At 40.6% G+C, this 21,964-nt stretch overlaps 1 protein-coding gene across 2 annotated transcripts in view; it reads left to right on the forward strand.

The window, feature by feature from the left end:
- Positions 1-21,964, forward strand: part of LOC146317038 (neuronal acetylcholine receptor subunit alpha-7-like) — an 87,383-nt gene that overhangs the window by 12,202 nt on the left and 53,217 nt on the right. For both annotated transcript variants that reach the window (XM_084733937.1, XM_084733938.1), the window contains 4 exons: positions 3,217-3,261; positions 12,852-12,961; positions 15,676-15,755; positions 19,180-19,347. In XM_084733937.1, the coding sequence (XP_084590063.1) occupies positions 3,217-3,261; positions 12,852-12,961; positions 15,676-15,755; positions 19,180-19,347 (403 nt within the window). The remainder of the gene's footprint in view (positions 1-3,216; positions 3,262-12,851; positions 12,962-15,675; positions 15,756-19,179; positions 19,348-21,964) is intronic.

A 21,964-nucleotide genomic window follows, 5' to 3' on the forward strand; every position in this document is an offset into this window, starting at 1 on the left:
CTTTAACATCATTGCTTCATTCATTTCTTTATTTCATCACCAAACATCGTGACTTTGAATCTAATTTTTGAGTTTAGTCACTACAGACATTCAATCAGCTGCTGTTTCATCTCAAAGATTTACAATTAGTTTCACCGTCTTCACTTGTCTCATCATTATTTATCAATTAGAAGACTTACATGATTGGTTTCCTCTCTGGACTTCATCCGTTTTCTGTTTCCATCATTCAGCACAATGTTAGAGTTCTCATTCATTACCCAGCCGTGTAATCCATTACTTATTAACGTCAGATAATGACGCAGATTCAGATTCAGCACAGAAGCAGCTTTTCTTCTCTGTCGTCTCTCAGCTCTCTCGGATCTGATTGTTCTCGGTGTTTTATGTTCTGATCTCAGGTGAATCTCGTCCTTCACGTTCAGGCACAATTCTCCTCCTCCTTCAGATTATTATTGCTTATGTAAGTCTGCTTCAGTCTGGCAGCTGCAGGCTTTGTTTAAAGCAGCCGAGTCTTTATGAACGCTGTGAGAAGCTATCACTCAGGGGAGTTCCCTCCAAAAACTCAATTTCATGCTCAACTCAGATCAGTTCCTCCATATTAAAGTGTCGAGATGGAGCGGGGACGTCCCAGCACAGCAGGCAACACGCTGCTCTGCAACGACAGGGGCCTTTTATCTTATCTCACAAAATTTGTTGAATCTAAACTCTGATAATTAAGATTCATTCAAATTAGTCTGCTGGTGTATGAAGAGGCGACTGCTGTCGTACGTGTCATTTTTGCAATCTACTATACAACAACCTTCTCTTGTTGTGGCCCTTAAAGGGATCATTACAGTCACCCTCTAACTGAAGCTTTAGTTTTTTAGTCCACAAAACCAGCAGCCATATATGGTATTATTAGGGTGTTAATTATGATCATTTGCAAGTCTCATGCACGTGCACTCAAATACACACAGGCAGATCAATCGCATAATTATCTGAAGTCAGGAGCATTTGCTGAATCTGATGTGGCGTGTTTGTACGAGCCCTTCGTATGAGAAAAGTAAGAGAAATTTAAGATGAGAATATGAAAATGTTCTTGCATGAGGCCCAGTGTAAGTGAATGGTGACTGCTTTCTGCTGCTTTACTTCCTGCCTTCCCACCTTTTTACCTGATGAACAGTTTCACCTGTCCCTCCCCCTCCTGGAGTATATAGTGTTTGTGTTTCCGTCATGTAATTGTGAGTTCATCTTTGTTCCTGAGTCTAGCATCCCTGCTGTATCATCGGTGTCATCTCTGTTGGGTTTTGATTTTGGATTTTGCTCATTTCCTTGGATTTGTTTGCCTTTGCTGGACTGATTCTAGACTTGTGCCTGCCAGACTATCCCACAAGTCCTTTGTACTTTGATTTTTTTTATATTAAATCAATTGAGTTGCACCAGCTTTTTCTCTCAATCTCATTTGGACGCCTCCTCTTGTCTTTCTACCCTGTGGGACATTTGTGAGATGCATACCTCATCATTGCAGCCAATTCAAATTCTGCTGGAATTCATCCTCAGCAAAAAAGCTTATAAAGCCTGGACTGGACTGATCATCAGTCCGTCTCTCTCCTGTAATTGTGTTAAAGTACACTAAACCAAAAACAGACTGGTTTGCATCTACAGAATTTTGGTGGCTGGAATAAAATGCCAGTGCTTGATAAATCAGATATGCTCAGCACTGCACATAACTTCCTCTACTTCTGGAAAGTACTGTGCTCCAAGCAGAGACTTTCTGTGGGTGAAATAAAGTCCTCACAACTTAATTTAGACCTTGGTCCCTGTGAGTTCCTCCAAAAGTTCCCAGTCCCCGCGGGCGAAGTTCCTGCTGTGGAAAAGCAGCTATTGTGACTTTAAACACAGAGATCTTCCCTCTCAGTGTCTAACAGAAGCCTGTCAGAGGCTTTGAGCTGTGTTTGGTGGCAGATATCAACGTGTATCATCTCAGAACAGCTGCTGCTGCTTTGCCTCGTTGCCTCTGAGTTTAATATCCAGGCGAGTAGGTTCTCTTTCTGGCTGGCTGCTCCGGTCGGTGTCTACCAGGTGAGGGTGAGGCTGGAAGGAGCAGAGCTCTGGTTTCTTCCCTCCTCTCCCTGCAGCTGAAGAGGACAATAAGCTTCACAGACACATTCAGGCTCCTGCTGCCTTTGTGACTTTGATAAAACATTCCTGCGTATTGTCAATACCTCCGCTGGAAAATGATTTATTGGGTCATTTCTTGCAGCGTGAGAGTGTCTTATATCAGCACAGGTTTCCACCAGGTAACTAATCAACATCACGGTCCAGTGAGAGCTGGAGAGCTGCTTCAACAACAACACACAAATATCATCGATCCAACATGCAGTCAGGATGAGAAGGAAGACACAGATCAGCAGCCTACAAACATGCACACCCGTCGTCTTCTGCATCACAATTTCCATTTTTAGTCCTAATTGTTGCCTTCATAAATTTAGTGAAATAAAATTTCAACGTATCAAATTTTTCAGAATTACTTATTTAATGAATCACTTCAGTTTAATGGCTACAACTTATAGCATCTTTAAAATTCTTCATCCCTCTTTGGATTTGAGCCTGATTAATCGTGACATTGTCATCTTGGAATATGTTTGTGACTGACCTCATTTTTTGGGCTCATAATGTTGCTGAACCTCGACCTGAGCAACTGAAGCAACACTGCCCCCGCAGGCTTATACAGTAGGCACAAGGCTTGATGGGAGCATCACTTCATTGACCTCTCTTCTTACCCTGATGCCCCCATCACTCTGGAACAGGGTAAATCTGGACTCATCAGATCACATGAACTTTTTCCATTGAACCAGAGTCCAAGCTTTTTGCTCTTGAGTTGTGGGGAAAACAGGACATTTGAAAAACCTGGGAAGACAGGACAAGAAGTCCGGGTGAAAAAACACAAAAGTTACCCTCTAATGTCTTTTGCTTGGAAGAATCCCCCCCCCACACACACCATCTTTTAATTTTCTCTATACGCTTGGCCACCTGGGAATGTATTAACAGGCCGGACATTCATCAAACTGACGTTATTCATATTCATCCTCCCCTCTGCTGGAGCGCTGCCACGTTTAAGATTAATTTAAAGGGATGAAAGAAACAGAGGAGAGCGGTCAGACTTTTCAACCGTGACTGCGGTTTCATCATTTGTAAACAGATCAGGCGCTGATTGTTCTCTTGTCTTTCTCTTTGCAGGACGAGAAGAACCAGGTTCTGACCACCAACATCTGGCTGCAGCTGGTGAGTCTTCTGCTTGAGTCTGAGGTGAAACATGTCAAAGTGTTCAATAATCAGGAGTTACGACCCCCCCAAAACACAGTCCCTGTATTCCCTGAAAGATTAAAGTTTTAGTTTGACCTACATTCAGAGGGAGGAAGCTCGCTGTCTTCGCTGTCATTATTAAATATTTTTTATCTATGAACTTCATGAAATATACTGAACCACTGAGCAGAGGGCAGTCAGGACGCTGCAGATATCCTTCACTGTTCACAGAAATGTGCTGAAATGCATTTCACATATTCATTGTTTCTGGATATTTTCCAGAAAAATGTCTGCATGTCTCTGCAAGCATCTTATTACGACCCATATTTCCATTTATTATTAGGTGACGACCTCTAGTGGCCGTAGTAATTATGACAGGGGACAAGGAGAAAATGAGGTGACGTAGTACAAAGAAGAACATTGTGGTGCATTTGATGGAGTGAACTTCAGTGAGCTGAGAAAAGGAAGGAACTCTATTGGTATCGGTATCACTTTCTGTGTAACTGTTTGTGAACCATCTGGGAAGGTGTCCGTAGAAATTGTTTGGAAAAGGGCTAGCACTTTCAAAAAAATAGGTGATTGGCTGAACCTTCTGTCAAGTCTAACACTTCAACCAATCAGATCAGTTCACCGAACCAAAGCCAAAGCTTCCTGAAAGCTTTCAGTGCCGTCCTGTTGTCTTCTCTCCAGTTCTGATATAACTGATGCTATCATAGTATCTATGCTAACCTCTGCAGGAGAGCTAGCTTGCAGCCTGGCAAGATGGATTCTCATGTAATCTCGTGAGCCCTGGTGAACCACCACTGGATCTTACTTCACAAAAATTATAAACAATAGTCAATGAGAGGGACACAAATATTTTTTTTTTGCTAAAGTTTGTCAATTAAAAACAATTTCACAAGTCCAGAAAGTCATCTGCTGTAAAACTATTTGAGTATCTGTGACTGTGCAGAAGTTGCGTAAGTGAAATCATAAAATCAAGTATTTTGAACGTCCTGCATTTCCTGCATTCTGGTGATTTTTTTTATGCACCAGTTGGTGTTTCTTTGTTTCAAAGTCCTCTGCTACTCTGAACATGAATATAAAGGACATAAAGAGTCGAGAGTAAAGCACAGCTGCATCAGTTATATTAAGGATTCAGACATCAGATCAAAGATATTGGGCAAATGTCTTTCAAATTAACAACAGAAACAGAAAATACTCTGCACAGTTTGCCTTGTACTCATTCCCACTAACATGACTGATCACTCGTTGTTTGTCTGCTGTTTAGACCTGTGTTTGGACACCTCTCTTTTTACAGGTGTTGGACTTGAGCTAAAAGTATTTTCTGGCATTAAAGCAAAAGCAAAAGTCTCTGTAACCACGGTAACAATGATGCAGAGTGACAAACAACTTTCCTGTCATTCTGGTTTAATACTTATAATCCTCTATGTCTCATGAAACTCTTAGAGTTGGGTGTGCATGAAAATAAGGGACGAATTGCTTCCTGTATTGATTCAGTAACCCAACAACAAACCTACTACAAACTTAATACAAGCTGTAACTTTATTAACTTTTAAAATAGTGGCATCAAAACATTTTCCTGAGGAAAGATCCCTCGGTGCACGCCAGAAGGGGACGGACATCGCCTCTCTTTTGTCCTCACCCGTTGCTTCATCGCTACATTCATTGGACAGATTTAGAAACCATTTCACTGGTTCCTTCCTCTCCAGTCTCCAGTATTTATCTTTATCCGTTTTTAATATGCAATTCCCACTGTGTGACTCATCAGGTTATCATTCCTTATTCTCATCTTTTCTAAGTGGCGTCATTATCTGCTCTCATCATTTTTATTGCCTTAGTTACCTCAGAGACACAATATGAGTCATTTGGACCAGTTTTGAAATGACTTCCTTGACCACAAAGGGATGGATCGATGAATCAAACACACCCAGACTTTCACCCAAGAAGCCTTACTAAGTTAACTCATCCCACTTATATAAAGCAACTTCAATTTTGTACAGAACTTTTGGAACTAACAAACTTATTTCAACCCAAACCATGATTTTTCCCTAAACCTAACCAAGCAGTTTTTGGTGCCTTAACGTAAATCAAACTGCGACCGTTTCTCAACTTTAACCACATGACGATGAAGGTCTGGTGCACTGAAGGTCAGATACGCCTGTAGCTGTGCTGTCATATTTGTTTTTTGGGAGTCACTAGCAAACAACCTTTTCTGTTGCTTAAGTATGAGGATGTGTTAATATTGTCAGAAGTTTCAAGAATCATCGGGTAGAAGTTTTCCAAACTTCTAAAGTATTTCTTTCCACAATGTCTATTCGTAGCATTTATTACCAACATTATGGTGTTGTGTTGTTGGACTTAAGCCTTGTGTGACTTCATTCACTTAGAGTCCATCTCCAGTCATGTTTTAAACAATATAAGATGACACAGTAGAACATTTTTCCCCAGTTCAAAGGGTTTGGGGGATTTTTTTCTTTGCCAAAATCAAGGGTTTAACAGAGAGTGTACAGACTGCAAAGCTCCCCGAGGCAAATTGTGACTAGTTTAATCAGGCGATATGAATAAAATTTGACTGTAATTCTGCCCCTTTAGTTGTTTGAGCTTTGGTTTCATTTCATATCATGGCCGTAGACACTTTGGAGTTATTGTAATGATCTTTAACTTTGTGTGTACGAATCACCAGTGAGTCGAAATCTCAGCCTCCCCCCGCCGTCACGCCGCTCTCCTGGCTCGGGACTGCAGGTCCATTACAGAAAATTAAACCTGTGTCACTTCCAGCCGTTACAGATGGGTCCATTTGCACCGGTCAGGCCGACGGGGACGGTGCGTAAACTGACACCGGGGGACAGAAAGCAAGTAAACAGCGATAATAAATGGAAGCCTGCCGGCACATCATCCCATCCTTCCTTCAGTTCGGCTTCCAGAGAGACTCTGGAGGAATCTCACAACTCTCGGCTCTGCTACTTGACCCAGATAAGTTTGCTGCGATGGAGAAAAACTCGATCCAGCAGGCGGCGAGCAGAGTGCCAACTTCTTTTTCTGTTTCCACAAATACTTCATCCGCTGTTCCGCTGCTCGCTCTGTCGGTTCAACAGCCGACACCTCCTGCACTTTACACCTCTCTGATATCAACTCCTGCTGCTCCTTTGTTTGCTTTAACTGTGTCTCACACGATAAAAAGCTGCTCCCCTCTGCTTTCTGCCAGGCAGGACTGACTCTGGTGTGAATGTCAGAGCTAATGGAGAGCGTAGGAATTCATTAAGAGCGCTTCCTAAACCCATTTCATGCAGCTGTCCAAATTTAATTAGGTTTCATATCTGGTCCTGTGGAATGTGTGTTTGTAAAGTGGTGATGCACTAATCCGGCCTAATCTGCTCCTCTCGGATGGAAAGGTTGGTTCCTCCCCGGAGGCTCGGCATTTCCTCTCTGCAGCACCCTCCCAGGACCAACTAGTCTTTTAGCTTAATTTAATTTGGCGTTTGCCTCTCCTCCTCCTCCTTCTCCTCCTCCTCCTCCTCTGCTGCCGCTGCTGCTGGAGTCATTGTGTTTTTTTATGAAGGCGATGAATGTCTGTAAGCGAGAAGAAACATTTCTGCACCAGGAGCTGTGTGGGATTTTTAATGTCAGAGTGTTACTGAAGTTTTTCTCCTGGCAAACTATAAAAGTTTGACTCATTTGGAGACTAAAAACAGAATAAATATCAACATTTTTGGAGCAGATTTCTAGCTGAAGGGGCTCGTCTGGAGCTTGGTTTTATAATGGTTTAATTATTTTGTTCGGTGTTCTTTTTATTTACAAGCTGTTGGTGCCTTGAAGAAGATTACTGAACTCAACATCCTTGTTTAATAGTTCATATTAGATTTAATAAGATCAACAAAATTAAACCCAACAGGAGGTTCAGATAAACACAGTGTTAGCAGGGTTACTTTAAAATGTATTCCAATAGTTATTAATTACCTGTTGGTAATTTAAATCAATCATCAAGTAATGTAACTTAATTACCTCCCATTACTTGGATTACCTCAATATAAAATATAGTGAAATTGTTTTGCCTAATATCCCAATTAATCAGCTGTTTGCTCCATGAAATGTCAGAAAATGGTGAAAAATGTTGATAAAAGTCCTTGTTTTGGCCATCTAATCTGATTACGACTATAATGCAATAGTTGCCTTTTTTTTGGATCCAGATTTTGTAATCCCATTACATGTAATCCATTATTCCTGACCGCATTACTATCGTTTACAAAACAAAACGTTTGAGGACGTCATCTTGGGCTTTGAGAAACCCTGATCAATATTTTTCACGATTTTCTGACTTTTTATAAACCAAACAACTAATTACTTAATCAGGAAAAAGATCGACAGGTTAATCGACAATGAAAATAATTGTAAGTTGCAGAACTAATTGTGACTTCAGTGTTTGAAATAGATTCACCAAAGTCACACAGAAACAAAAAATAAAAAGGAATGTCACAAACCAAACCAGAAGAAATGTAATCAGATTGCAGAACCCTTTTCATGTTGGGCTGCTTGTGGGACCTTTTGATCTGAATGATCCCGTGATGTTTCCTCTCGCATCAACGTGAAGACAAACTGCTATTTTAGCTCCTACAGGTGTAAGAGTCCCTGACAAAACTAAAACCGTCAGCGTGCCGCCGGTTCCTCTGCTGACAGTTGGTCTTTACATGCTTATTCCTGTTGAAAAGGAAGAATTAAAATGTGCTCAGATATCCAAAAATAACCAATAACTCTGTCAGGGAGGATAATCCTATTAGAAAACACAGAATCGGACCAAAAATGAATGTACCACGGGACGAGCCCAGAATAAATCCATGATATCTAACAGCATCTCTGCCCTGAACTATTTAAATCATCTGTTTAACAATGCTGTTGATGATGGTCCAGCCTGTGAACTGCTGGGATTTCTTCACTTTTTTGTGCATTTTTCTTCCCCTTTGAATCTTTTTTTTTTTTTTTTTTTTTTTTTTTTTAGCTGCATCTTATTGCATCACGTCGACTTCTTTCCTTTATAGTGTGCTGGTTTCCTTTGGTCTCGTCTTGTTCTGGCTCTTTGAGCCTTTGAACCTTTTTAGACACGAGCCAAGAGAGCGCAGATATCCTCACCTGCTCATGAAAAATACATGTAAGTGTTTGATACGAGACAGTTTCTCATCTTTTTTCTGATTTTTTGATTAGTCTGTTTTAACAGGGAAGCAGTGATGTAATTTAAAGGTCAGTTGTGTAATCTTACACAATTAAATAGGGGGTTTATTAGCCGAATATGGCAGAAATGGGTGTATAATCACCAGACAATAATTGTTTTCATTACCTTAGATGGGAGCTGAGGGAGCAGCAGGTCCCTTTTCCATGCAGGTTGCCATGTTGCATCTCCATGTTTTCACAGCAGCCCAAAACAGACAAAAGCAAATGCAGCCTTTCTCTTTTTGACAGGTTTCCAGTCTCCTGTAGGCTCTCCTACATGTTTGAAAGGGGAGGGTGAGACAAGATGCAGTCTGCAAGTTAACACTAGGTGCAACTAAATCCTACGCACTGGTCCTTTAGGACTAAAATAATGTTTCTATACACATCATACAGATATGCTTTGATTCATTATATTGGAGTTGATATGTTGCTGTTTTTTTAAAATCTAATTTTAGGAAAACTGTCATCTTATATAAAACACTAATATAAACACTTATATAAAGACTTTTTTTTTTTTATGTCTGATGGTCTGAGGCTTAAACACAACACAAAATTAACCACAGCCACAAATCTTTGCATGCATCAAGGAACATAAAACACAGTTGCAAAGATGAAATTGATGTGCATCTATTTTAAAAATCTCTCTCATTGACATGTGGACAGGAATTAGGTCTCCTGACTTTTATATGGACCTGAGTTTGAAGCCGTAATATGATCCATTTGTTTGTCTTTTCTTTAGCGTTTAGCAGTTTGTAAGATTTTTGTTCAAGCTGAATGCTAACACTGCCACTCAGTTGCCTTTTTGCCACTCAGTAGTTGTATCTGCAGTGACTCCGCCTACTGTGATGTCACATGTATTCCCTCTATAGACCCTTTTACAGCGGACATCGTTGAAAAGCTGTGCACACTTCTCAATTATCAAGCACCAAAATCACCAAAATCTATGTTTGCTGCATATATGATACGTCAGAATCGATATTCTGATTTCTGACAGGATCACGACTGTTGCAGAGCAATCAGTGGCGTCTATGGCTGCAAGCTATTAAATGTATTTACAGGACTGAGGACGCGATCAAAACTGCTCGTGTTTGCAGTGGCCCGTTGACAAGCTGTTGTGGTCCGCCGTACTTCTGTTGCCAAAGTGCACGTGTGTCTTTCTAATTGTTTACAAACTGTAAACATCAGTGAATATATCAGAGGACATATTTTTATGCACATTAAAAATCTGATAACTTGTCAATATTATCACGACATGTAATCGGTTTACATTCATTCATTTCATAATTGCCTGTTGCTGTCCTGCATGTGAATCTAACATCCAGGTTACCACGGTAACTCTGAGATGTTTTCATGTCACGCTTTACAAAGTGATGTTATTGCTTTAATTGGGTGAAAACAGAAATTTCTGCCTGCATGTAAACACACTCACTGCTGGTGACCGAGATGAAAGATGAAAGAGGCCGCTGGGACATCATGTCACTGATTTAAAACTTATTTATTAAAGTTTTTGTACATTTTCAGGGACTTGAAACATGAAATACATGTGAGGAAGCATTTCGTAGACGTTTGTAAGTCCTCAGACCCAGACTGTCCAGACGTGAACTTCAGAGTCTCGTCTTGTGATGTTTGTTGGGGGGGATGTCTGTGACAGTTCTGCTCTCAACAGATTCCTCTGGGAAAAACATTTCAGCTCAGTGACAGGAAGTAAACAAGCCTGAGAGAGACGTGAGCGACCTTCAGCCTTCACGGCTCAAGCCATCAGCGCACACCGGAGAGCTCAGAGGCCCGGACATGTAATGAGGGCCGAGCCGACCGCGAGAGCTACGTGTGCTAATCGGACGTCAGCAGCGTGCTGATGTTTGTTGGCAGCGCACACACTCTTCTCTCTCACAGCTGCGTCAAAACACACACGGCGAACAACGGCTGTTACATAAGATCCATCGCTGTAATCTAGATTTCACCAGCTGCAATATGGAGGTCAGGCAAAGATGAGCTGCAGCTTATCAGCTGGTTTCAGGCAGAAAATACACAACTCATCACTTCTGGACAGATATCAGACTGAATTTCTATTTTTAGTTCCCCAAAATGTAAACTGAATCGTGCAGAAAACAATCTTGAAATCCTGCCAGTTAGCTACTAACGGATGACACCTTTGAGATGTGATGGGAATAAGGTTAGGGTCACAAAATTAGGTGTCATTTATTTATTTTTTCCTTGTTTTATCAGTTTATTTAACAGGAACAGTGCACATTAATAAACACTGCTGTGAAAGCAACAGAAGGTAACAAAAGCTTTGAAAGTGTTTAAGCATTCAGAGCAATGATTTTCCAAAAAAAAAAGATTATGTTAATGTTAGAAAGCATATAATAAAAGGCACTCTGATGCTACAATATTAGCAATGTGCTTATTAAAACATGCAACACAGAAGCACACAATACAAAACGGTGAAACGCACAATATGTAGGCTCTACAGCTTGTGGTCTTTCGTATTAAAATGATGAAAAAAGACAATTTGATGATCTTCTGAAGTAGTGTGGGATCATGGGAGTTGTTGTCTTTAGTGTTAAACAACCACCTGATGAAAATCTGACATCACTCAGGCAGAAATCATGTTCACTGACGAGGTTATAAATTTAACTTTTACTCACCTTATGTTTAGTCACATTTGCCGACTTCCTTCCTCACTTGTATCTGACGTATCCCATGTTCTCCCAGAAATTATAACAACTAGCAATAAGCAAGCAAAAGCTAGAAGGAAATGCACTGTTGCATTGAATAAATTGCAAATTTTTCCACCCTAGAATATTTTTGGAAACATTTAGGATAATGTAAGCGCACAAATCAACAGAGAAAACTTGAAACTGGAGATGATACCACCATCATCGGCCGGATGAGAACTAATATTGGGAGGAAACCAACAGTCTTGCAGAGGGGAGCGAAGAAAACAACCTACTGCTCAACGTCAGCAAAACCAAGGACGCACACTGCTCTCTTCATCAGTGGAGGAAGGGTGGAGCAGGTGAACAGTTTTAGGTTCACAGAAAACCTGCCTCGGACATCACACATCTCCATTCTGGTAAAGAAAGCTCAGAAACAGCTGAATGTCTTAAGGACACTTAAGAGGGCAAAATTCCTGTGTCAAGTTTGTGTCAAGTTTTACAGAGGAGCAACATCCTGACTGGAAACAAACTGTCGTGGGATGTGCATGGCCCGGAACAGCAAAACTCTTCAACGAGTTGTTGAAACCAGCCTGAACAACACTGGTACCATCTACCCTGAGAGCATCAGGGAGAGAAGGTGTTTGTGCAGAGCCCAAAGGACACTAGTCTGACTCACCGGATGCACACGGTTGGTGAAAGTCCTGCCATTGGTTGCTTGCTTCATGCAGCATCGCAGCATGATATCTGTTTTCAAACTAACTGGGAAACAAGAGCAGCTTTGCAGAAAACAGCAAATTAGCGCCTTGGATGCTAATGGTACGGACAGAGACAAGCTAAAAACTGTTAGCCTTTGTTTTGCAGTTATTCTAATACCAGAGCTCGCCTCCAGACATGCAAATGTTCCAATGAAACAAGTTCCCCTCCTGCACTATTTTGCAGCAGCACCATCGCTGCATCCTGGGCTTAGCTCCGCCCAAAACATTTGTGATTGGTTTAAAAAAATGCAAACAAGGCAGGGTGTTTATTCCCTTGTAGCAGAATGTGCTCATGTGGAGCCAGACCTTTCTCAACAGTGCTTTGGGAGAAGCAAAAAGACACACCTTAATCTTGTTATACAAGCCTGTGTTGCAAAATAATAAATAAATCTACCTTGTAAACGTGAAAGATGCTGTGGCTCAGGGCAGCCTGATCAATCCCAGAGGAGCTCACCTCGTCTCAAAGACATGATCAGGACAGAATTTGACTGATGGAGACTTGAGGATACATTTTTTCTGCACATTTGTTGGTTTTTTCAGCAGCTGAGCTACTAAATTTTCCAGCAGACATGATCAGCACGCCTCGAGCTGTGGTCCATGATTGCTTTTTCATGCTCTTTTGCATAAAGTCACACTTGTTTAGTTTGTCTTGTTACATCAGCGGCCTCATCCCCAGTAGTTTTCTGTGCCTCTAAGGCTGAAAATAAGGACCAGATTTCTGTAAAAATCAACACCAACAACTGTTCATACCCCAGAATTAAAAGTTTTACTTATTTATGTTACATTTTCTCTTAAGATACAGTTAAAATCGACACTTAAAAAAAACTTGTTTTAAGTGACTTAAAACATAATTTCTTTGTGTACAACTTAGAACAAATATGTTTTTTGGGGGAAAAAATTGACGTGTGTGTGTGTATGTATGTATGTATGTGTGTGTCTGTGTTTGCAGTACTGGACAGATTTCTACCTGCAGTGGAACACGTCCGACTATCCAGGTGTGACCAACGTCAGATTCCCCGACAACCAGATCTGGAGGCCCGACATCCTGCTGTACAACAGGTACACGACCTGACTGCTGCAGAAACAGACGAATTCATGAATCTCAACTGTGTGTTCTGAATTTGTATGAGCAGTGCCAAACATTGTGCTTTGCATTTTAACTTTGGAGCACTGAACTTCAATTTGTTTAGTTAAAAATCGTATTTCTGTGATGCCCAGTGATTTTCTACAGTTTAATAAAATGCAGCATATCCCTAATCCACTGTGCAAATGTTGGAGGGTTACAATCTTTCCACCTAATACAAAATTTGTCGTCTGGCCACCAGCATGACAAAAGACAAAAGGATTACCTGTAGTTTGAGAAAGCATATCAAATATTAATTTCCACTGCATAAAAGTATGTTTCATACACATCAGAGATGAATGTATTCGTTCCATCATCTCTATATTCTCTAAATTTCTATACCAAGGTCCCCCTCCCACTGACTTTTAAGGGAGTTGAGACTATTTTCTCTCATTAATAAAGAGTATGTCACCTATCTCGCCCTTTCTGGATGATGTTTGGTTACTGATTGAATCTAGGAGTTTGTCTGGGGGCTGTGAAGGGACTTGAGCAATATTTGACTAATATTTGACACCATTGGTTCCAACATGGGGTCCAGACCCAGAAATTACAGGGGGTCCCCAAGACTTTGCTCTGAGGCTGTCAAAATTGTGTTTGTAAAACATATCACTGATAACCATTAGCATAATTTAAAGTCCTTTGTTTTGATCGTACGCTGAACATCCAACCCTGTAAAATTCTGCCAAACTTTCTGGACTTTCTGGACAGTAGATCAGGGAAACGGTCGATCTGGCTCCACTGAATCGTCTTCTTTGAAATGTCAGAGAGGAGACGGAACAACAGGATCAATTTGTCTCCGGTGGATTGAGGATGTTTTAGTTCACGGTGAGACGACCCGAACGAGGCCAAAGACAGCCGCCGGTTTATTTTCATCCCTCAGTTCTGATTCAGTAAACAAGCTAATTCAGCTAATTCCCTCCCGTTATCAGCACTAAAGATAGGTTCTCTCCCTGTCAGGATTAATTCCTCACCGTTAACACACACATCAGAGCCGCGGCTGGGGGAGGCTCTCCGCTGGATACTGACGAGTGTCTCGGCTCATTAACCGAGCTGCGTTCAGGAGCAAAGTTTGATCCCGGTTGGAGGGAGGGGGGAGGCGGACTGTCAGAGGGAATATTGACCTGCCTGGCTTTAATGAGGGGGGGGGGGGGGGGGCAATGAACAGGACCAGAGCCTGACTCTGAATTATTACTGGGCACTGGGTCAACTTTTACTGCAAACTTACTGTAGTTACGCCTCTGAGTTTTCTTCTTTCAACGGCCAACATACTCAGAAACTTCCTAATTTACAAATCCAATCTGAACTGTTTGGTAACCATGGTGATTAGGGTTAGGACATGATTTAAATTCAAAAAAGCTGTTCCAGATGAGCAGTTTTAAGTTAATGCATCCCTGTCCTAACTGAAATCTGTATTACTCAAGCAACCTTGAAACTTTAGGATATTTTTTAACTCTCACTCCCCCCCATAGTAGCCTAACATACTAACAAGCAGGGGAGGGGTAGGGATTAATATTTTCCTGAAAAACAACACATTTTCTGTCCTGGAAACAGAGGCACACTATCCCAATGTATGTGGGCTCATTAATGATTGTTATTGAGGCAGAAGAACATCATTATAAACTGTGCAGGCTGCAGCTGTGGGCGAGGATAAAATGCCAAGTTCAGCCTGTGATCTGTCGCTGTCTGACTGAACAGCTTCATGGAAGTGATATTTTACACTTCTTCATATTTTGAACTAATGAAACTCATTAAAACAAGTCATTTGGTGTTTTTGACTTCATGATATTTAGCTGAAACAGATTTCACATTCTGTTTGTGTTAAGAGGCTGCTGCTGTGTGCAGCAGACGGCTCGCACCGTGCGCGCTTCAGTGTTCAGCATAGTCGGCTTAATAAAGTTAACGATTAACGAAAGTTAAAAAGTAAAAGTCTAAAAAAGCTCTCACTCACTTGGCATGAGGCTTCAAATGCATTCTTTGGGAGATTTTGGTGTACTTTCCAGATGAACAATTCCTAAATAAATGTTCTTATCCTAACTGAAGACAGGAAATGTGTACCACACAAGCATCCTAATAAACTGTCTAACTTTCAGTTTTCTACCCGGTCGTACTAGCTACATTAACTAATGTGCCCTCCTCCTTCCAGTTACATGTTTTCTAGGTCTGTCTAAGGTTGCTTTTACACCTAAACATCCAAACCAAGGTTCATGTTTTTGTTATATTGTCTTACATTTGATCCGGTTTCTTTTGGTTTCATATTGCAATTATGTGAGTACTCTAAAGAACTGATATACGCTGCATACTATGTCCGAAAAAATCAAATTTCAGAAGTCCATTTGCACACAGTCTTAAATAAAATTCACCTTTTGCAGCTACAAGTTTTCTTTACTGGGGAGTGATGATATATCATGCATCCTGTCTGTGTATATATCTGTCCTGCACTCTTAAAAATGACATATTTCCTAAGTTTTAGACCTTGAGAGTAAGAGGTGAGTTTTAAAGTTCACATTAGAAATAGGTCTAGATAAGGTTAGAGGCTGTGGACAATAGTACAAATGTGTGTAATCCACTGTAGCCTTGATGAAACTATGATTTACTCGACAATCTGTGACCTTGTGATGGACACTGACTGTTAATCCGTCTCTCTCCACAGTGCTGATGAAAGGTTTGATGCCTCCTTCCACACCAACATCCTGGTCAACTCCACCGGCTACTGTCAGTACCTGCCACCAGGTAACACACCCACAGGCTGAAGAGCGTCTGACATGTTTGATGGGAGCAGGATTGAGGAGAGGCATGTAGGGATGAAGGGTTTGAGGCATGAGAGGATGAGGTGAGGGACGAGGGTTTGAGGGATTGGGTGAGGGATGAAGGGTGTCAGTTCGTCATTGAGCCGAAGGGATGAGACTCGGGGTGGGGGCACGTCTCGATGAGCTTTGGTGCTTTGTCCCCCAAGGTTCCCGTGAAGAGACCCAAGTTGATGCAGGGAAGACAAGTGAACTCGCCTGGAACAGATGAGGCTGAACCTGGGACCTTCTTATTGACAATCACTGAGCTGCATGCTGCCTGCAGAAAAAATGAGCATGAGTTGGGGGGGGGGGGGGTCATGAGAACTAAGACTGAATGGGAGAGGGTTAGACATATAGGTATGCACAGGTGATTGGAGTAGAGGTGCAGGTGATTAATGAAACACAGGTGATTTGGGTTCATAGGAGGCGAAGGTGGTATTTTTAATTTTTTTTTAATGCAACAACGACGATTGTTGATGGGCAACCATGTGGCATAATTGGTCACCTGACTGGCCAGAGGATTTGGGCTCCTGATAGCTAAATGCAGTAGCAAAGTACCTGGAAGGGCTGCTGTCATCCATTCTGTTGCAAGCTAGCTAACAAATGAATATTAGCTCTGTGTCGCTAAAAACTGAAGCTTGATTGAGGGGTGGGAATCATATTATTATTGGTTGAAATTGTTTGGTTCTAACCTACATAAGCACACGTCACATTGTGTTTTACAGGAAGCAGCCATGATTGCAAGTTGATATAAAGATACAAATATGTTTTTTTATGACAGTGGATGTGATCTAAAAGGGATTAAAAAGAAACTTTTTATTTTATCTTGACTTTAAAACTGTAATTTAGAATATTTTACCACAGCTAAGGTCAGAAATAAACTCCATGCTGAAGAATTTAAGGAAAGAGCTGGTTTCTCCTGCATAGAAGAAGTTGTACATAATATTTTCAACTGATAAAACCAACACAGAATTCGGTGAATTTACGGCTTCAGATTTACAACGACTGAATTCTTTTTGAGGTGCATTGAAAGCACCTTGTCCTTAGTGTTGTGTTAAATAAATTATGACCTTTTATTATATTCAAATGACAGTTGAAGATTAATTGTTTTGTCTGTAGGAATTATTACAACATTAAAGAGTCTAAATTTCCTTGGAGAGGTTTTGGTAAACGACTCCATCAAACCCTGACAGAAATGTAGCCGGCAGAGTGCAGTTTTATGGAGGCCTGAAAGGGGGCTGGGGGTCAACATGAGGTCGGGGGGGTCAACAGGAGGAGGTCAGGAGGAGTTATGGTCCTGATTGATGACCTTAGACTAATTATGACTTTCAGGCAGCTGAGAGTAAAGGATTCTCAATTTATATATGTTTTATTTAATATTTGATTTGGGTTCAAACAGAAAAGTAAAGATGTCGCATAAACACGTGAGATCATTTCTCGCTGCTTTAAAGAAGGAAAACAAAACACTTTAAATCCTCGGACTGAGCAGCAACTCACAGCTGAGCCATAATATCTCAGGAAGAGGAGGGAAACCCATCAGCCGACGAGAAATCAATAACCAATAAAAGTCGTAACAGCTCCATTACTACTGACAGCTGACATTGATCAGTGTGAGTCGCGGCTGTTGATTGGAGGGACGGTGACGACCGACACGAGCTCAGGGTTCAAGCTTCAGCAGTGAGAAAGAAAATGTGAACTTACCCATAAAAAATAAGTAAAACGAATAGAGGGAAAACAAAATTATATACATATTAAATTGGGTATGAAGTTCTACAGAGTTAAACTGTTGAAGAACTTTGTTGTTTTTCTATTTTCCTTTTCTATTCTCATTCTTGAGAAGTGAGACAAAAGCACATTTTTACTCTTCAGTTATGCTGGAAAATACATTTTAAAAGGTCAAACTCTTGACTATTAAATAAACCTTGTAACAGACCAACCTTCTGGTGATTTAATTTTTATTATTGAATAGATTTTTTGCATCTGAGGTCTTGAATTGTGTCACCTCCATCAAACACACAAAAAGTTATTGCATTGTGATATAAAACATATAGGGAATGTTTCATGTTTTTGTTACATTAAATAAAAGATTATTTAATTAGCTGTATAATCAAAAAGTTTTTATTTATTTATTTTTATTTAAGAAATAATCCCATTATAATGTTGCCCGCGCACAATCTCTGTTGATAATGTAATTTGTCTTTGAGTTAAAATATTTATTTTTGTTGATGTGAACTTATAAATCATTATGATCATATACTATGTGATGAATAACAGAAAAATAATTCATTTTTTTATTTTAAACACAGCTAGACCTGTTAAAAATAGGTGACTGACTCCTTTCTCATTGCCACTAAACAAGTTTACCTTTCTGTTTTTCTGATATGTGCTGGAAAACCTCATGTCTGTGCAGGAGAGCAGAGAGAAAGAGGTTTTTAAAAGTCTCTATGTTCAGCTCTCAGTACTTTTGTAGCTTCTAACTGAATCTCTGTGCAAGTCCTCTGAGACAAAAGCAGGTAAAATGTGGTTAATTGAATACTTAAACACTAGTAATTGCTTCAAACTGTAGCCTAATCATTCTTCACTGACTGCTTCTAATAAAAGAGTAATCTGTTTTCCTTCCTGCTTAATTCACTTCATCATCTCCTCCTTAGTTTTGTGTTCATACTGTAGCCTCTGTTTATTCTCAATATTTTATTTTCACGTGAAGTTTCTTTGCTGCATCCTGTTCCTGTCGTTCCTGATTCCTCCCCAGGGATCATTAAACCTTCATCTTTTTTTGGAGGCAGCAGGTGCCGGCTGGTTTGGGATGAGATTGGATTTCCCAGCAGATCCAAACAAAGTTAATGGAAAACTTAAACACGGTCGTCCTGAGCTGAGTGATGGTTTCCCTCAGGGAGACCAGACACAGTTTCTTGTTTACCTGTGGAAGGAAAACTCGACTGTTTATCTTCTTTTCAAAATAGAGTTCATTTCTTTCTGTCTGAAATCAGTGAACAGTTTGTCCTCACAGCTTCTCGTCTGTCTGAGCAATTTCAAGTTAATTTACTTCTATTCGGATTTCTGACCTCTGTGTTTTCTGTCACCCAAATCATCTTTTTCTTCGTCTGTAATTTATTTTCTTTTAGCTTTTGGGGCTTTATCATCTTCATGAATTCCTCCTGGATGTTCTTCTGTATTTTGTTTCTTTACTTTTTATTTTTCTCTGCACTTTTCCAGCTGTTAGTTTTTACTTTGATTTGATATTGATCTCCTGCTGAATCACAAACAGTATTTTTCCCCACAGTAATTTACTTTTTATTCCTTTATCTCCTTCACACAGCTTGTATTTCCTTTTTTGTTTTTAATTTTCTCCACCGTCTATATTACAGGAATATTTAAGAGCACCTGTTACATCGATGTCCGCTGGTTTCCGTTCGATGTGCAGCGCTGCAACCTGAAGTTCGGCTCGTGGACGTACGGCGGCTGGTCTCTGGACCTGCAGATGATCGAGGCTGATGTCACTGGATACATCGCCAATGGAGAATGGGACCTCGTGGGTAAGAGCATAGAAATGTTTTTAAAAAGAAGAAACACAAGGCTGATGGTTTTTTTTGTTCTAAATTTTGTCATTGTTTGGTTGTCCATCCGTCTGTACGTCCCATTCTTGTGAACGCAATGTCTCAGTTGTCTGTGAGGGAATTTCATAACATCTGGATCAGACGTCCAGTTGGATTCAAGGATGAGCTGGTTAGATTTTGGAGGTTAAAGGCCAAAGTGATTTCATAGCCATCCCGTTCTCGTGAACATAATACCTGAGGAATGCTTTAAGGGATTTCGTCAAATTTGGCACAAACGTCCACTTGGACTCAAAGATGAACTGACTAGAATTTGGCGATTACAGGTTGAGCTGCAATGATTCATTAATTAATCAATTATTAACAAACTATTAATTTAGCCACAAACTGTTTTGATAATTAATAAATTGTTCAAGTTTAAGTTTATCACCATTTTCGGACACTTTATGGACCAAACAACTAACTGATCAATCAAGAGAATAATTGACAGATTAGTCAACAATGAAATCATGAGTTGCTTCCTTTGAGCCATAACCTGAGAATTCATACACTTCCACAAATATCTAATAGGATAAAATGATGAGGTGATGACATTTTACATTCAAAAGGTCAAAGGCCAACTTCATTGTGACATCATAATGTTCAGCTCTCAAAATTTAAATTGGCGGTTGACACCTACTGGTTTGGAGAAGCAATATTGGTGTAGGAAGCTAAGCAATGTACTGCTGTGGACATGGTCAGTAACAAAATGTATTTTAGACACTTAAAAAAATCAGTTTAGCTATATGCTATATTTAGAATATTTTCACCACTTTGCTTTGCTGTCAGAGACTTTTTCAACAGGAAATCAAGCCAAATATCTCTGTCAAAAACTATCCCTTTACTGTGTTAAATGTTTATTTGAGAGTGTTTCTGTGATCAGGGCTGGACAGATAAGCCTGATTTCCCTGAGGACAGGAACAAGAATGAAAAAAAGCCAAAAAAGTAAAAAAAGAAAAAGCCACTCGGTCTGAATAATTCACCATCAACAGGATGTCTAATCTCATTTATCAGGCTCCAGGAAAAACTCTAAAGAAAATCTTAAAGGGGAAACAAGGGAAGAAACTTTGGGAAGCTCATTTCACGGTGAGATCCCCGACTGAGACGACTGCAGCAGGTTCCTGGCAAAACAAACAAGTATTTTTTTAATTAGATCTAGAAAATCTTTATCTTTAAAGATTTAGTTTTCTCCCCGACAGCAAGATGAACACGGCGGCCTGCAGGCTCGGCCGTAAAAACCTGGGAGCAGCTCAGCAGCAGCCCAACCCGTCTGTCTGTCTGTCTGCTGTGGACGTTTCATATCAGCGCTCCCATCCAGCATTAATCTGCTGGTAATTAAACTCCCCTGCTGCTGCGGGGCAAGCAGCTGCGAGCAGCTCAGTCAACCTGAAGGCTGATGGGAGGCTGCTGCTGCTGCCATCGCCGCCACCACCACCGCCGCCGCCTGCAGACCGTGTTTATACCATCAGCCGCCCACAAATGCCAGATCAGGCAAACCAAGCGTGACCACTGAGTGACATTTATATCGTCAAACTTTAGCTCTGATTTCTTTCAGCGATTTGATTTTTATCATGCGATGCTGCGAGGCGTAAACCTGTGGCCTTGTGAACAGATGACACACAGTTTAGTGTTTTAATGAAGTCATGAAGCTGTCTGATCACGCACACGACTGCTGCACGTTTGACTGTTTATGCAGGAGTTTGCACAGGATTACACGGGAAGCTCTGGAGATTTGCAGGTCACTGTTTGTGCCTCAAACATCTTCATTAAAGCAAATCAAAATCAGAATAGTGTCATTCATGAAAAACAAAAAAATCAGAAAGAAACTCCTTAATAATATAATGTTAACTTTAATAACAGGAGACGTTACATGACTAGAAATAAGAAACCACTGAAGAATTACATAAGTGGTATGTTTGGCAGAGATCGGTGACTCAGACTCAAGTTCCTGACCACTGTCTTTTAACAGACTTAAATGTGGAAACTCGAATAAATCAGAGTAAACTTTCATAGGTTAACGTTCTTTCAGACAGGAAGCTGTTTGCTGACTTGTTTCCTCTGTAACATGATGCCAGCCACAATACAAAGATCAGCAGTATGGTACTTGAACTTTTTTAAGTTGGTGCTGCAGCCTGCCATGTGACAGTCAACCACAAAACCCCCCACAGAGCAAGACAGGAAATAATTTTCCTGCTGTCTGAGTCCTCTGAGTTACAGCCTGTTGATTACCACGGAAACTTTTCAGTCAACACACTTCACACCTCACAGTCCTGTCCCATTGGTAACAATTTCTTCTGTTTCAAACTCATATAATGAGATTACAGAAAGCAGCAAAGTTTAGTCCAGATCCAACTTGACCCAAACAGTTTTTTGGTTTTAAAAACCCAGTCCTCCACCATCCATTGATTTTCCTCTGGTTATCCCTCTCCTCTGCAAAGTTTTTCCAGCTCTTCCTTGAGGTGTTCCTAGTCTAGGTAAAATATGTAATCCCTCCTGCAAGTTTTGGATCTACCTCAGGGTTTCCTCCCAGTTGGAAATTCCTGTAAACCTCCAAAGGCAT

The sequence above is a fragment of the Lutjanus erythropterus genome, chromosome 13, assembly GCF_056507025.1.
Source record: "Lutjanus erythropterus isolate fLutEry1 chromosome 13, fLutEry1.hap2, whole genome shotgun sequence".
NCBI lineage: Eukaryota > Metazoa > Chordata > Actinopteri > Lutjaniformes > Lutjanidae > Lutjanus > Lutjanus erythropterus.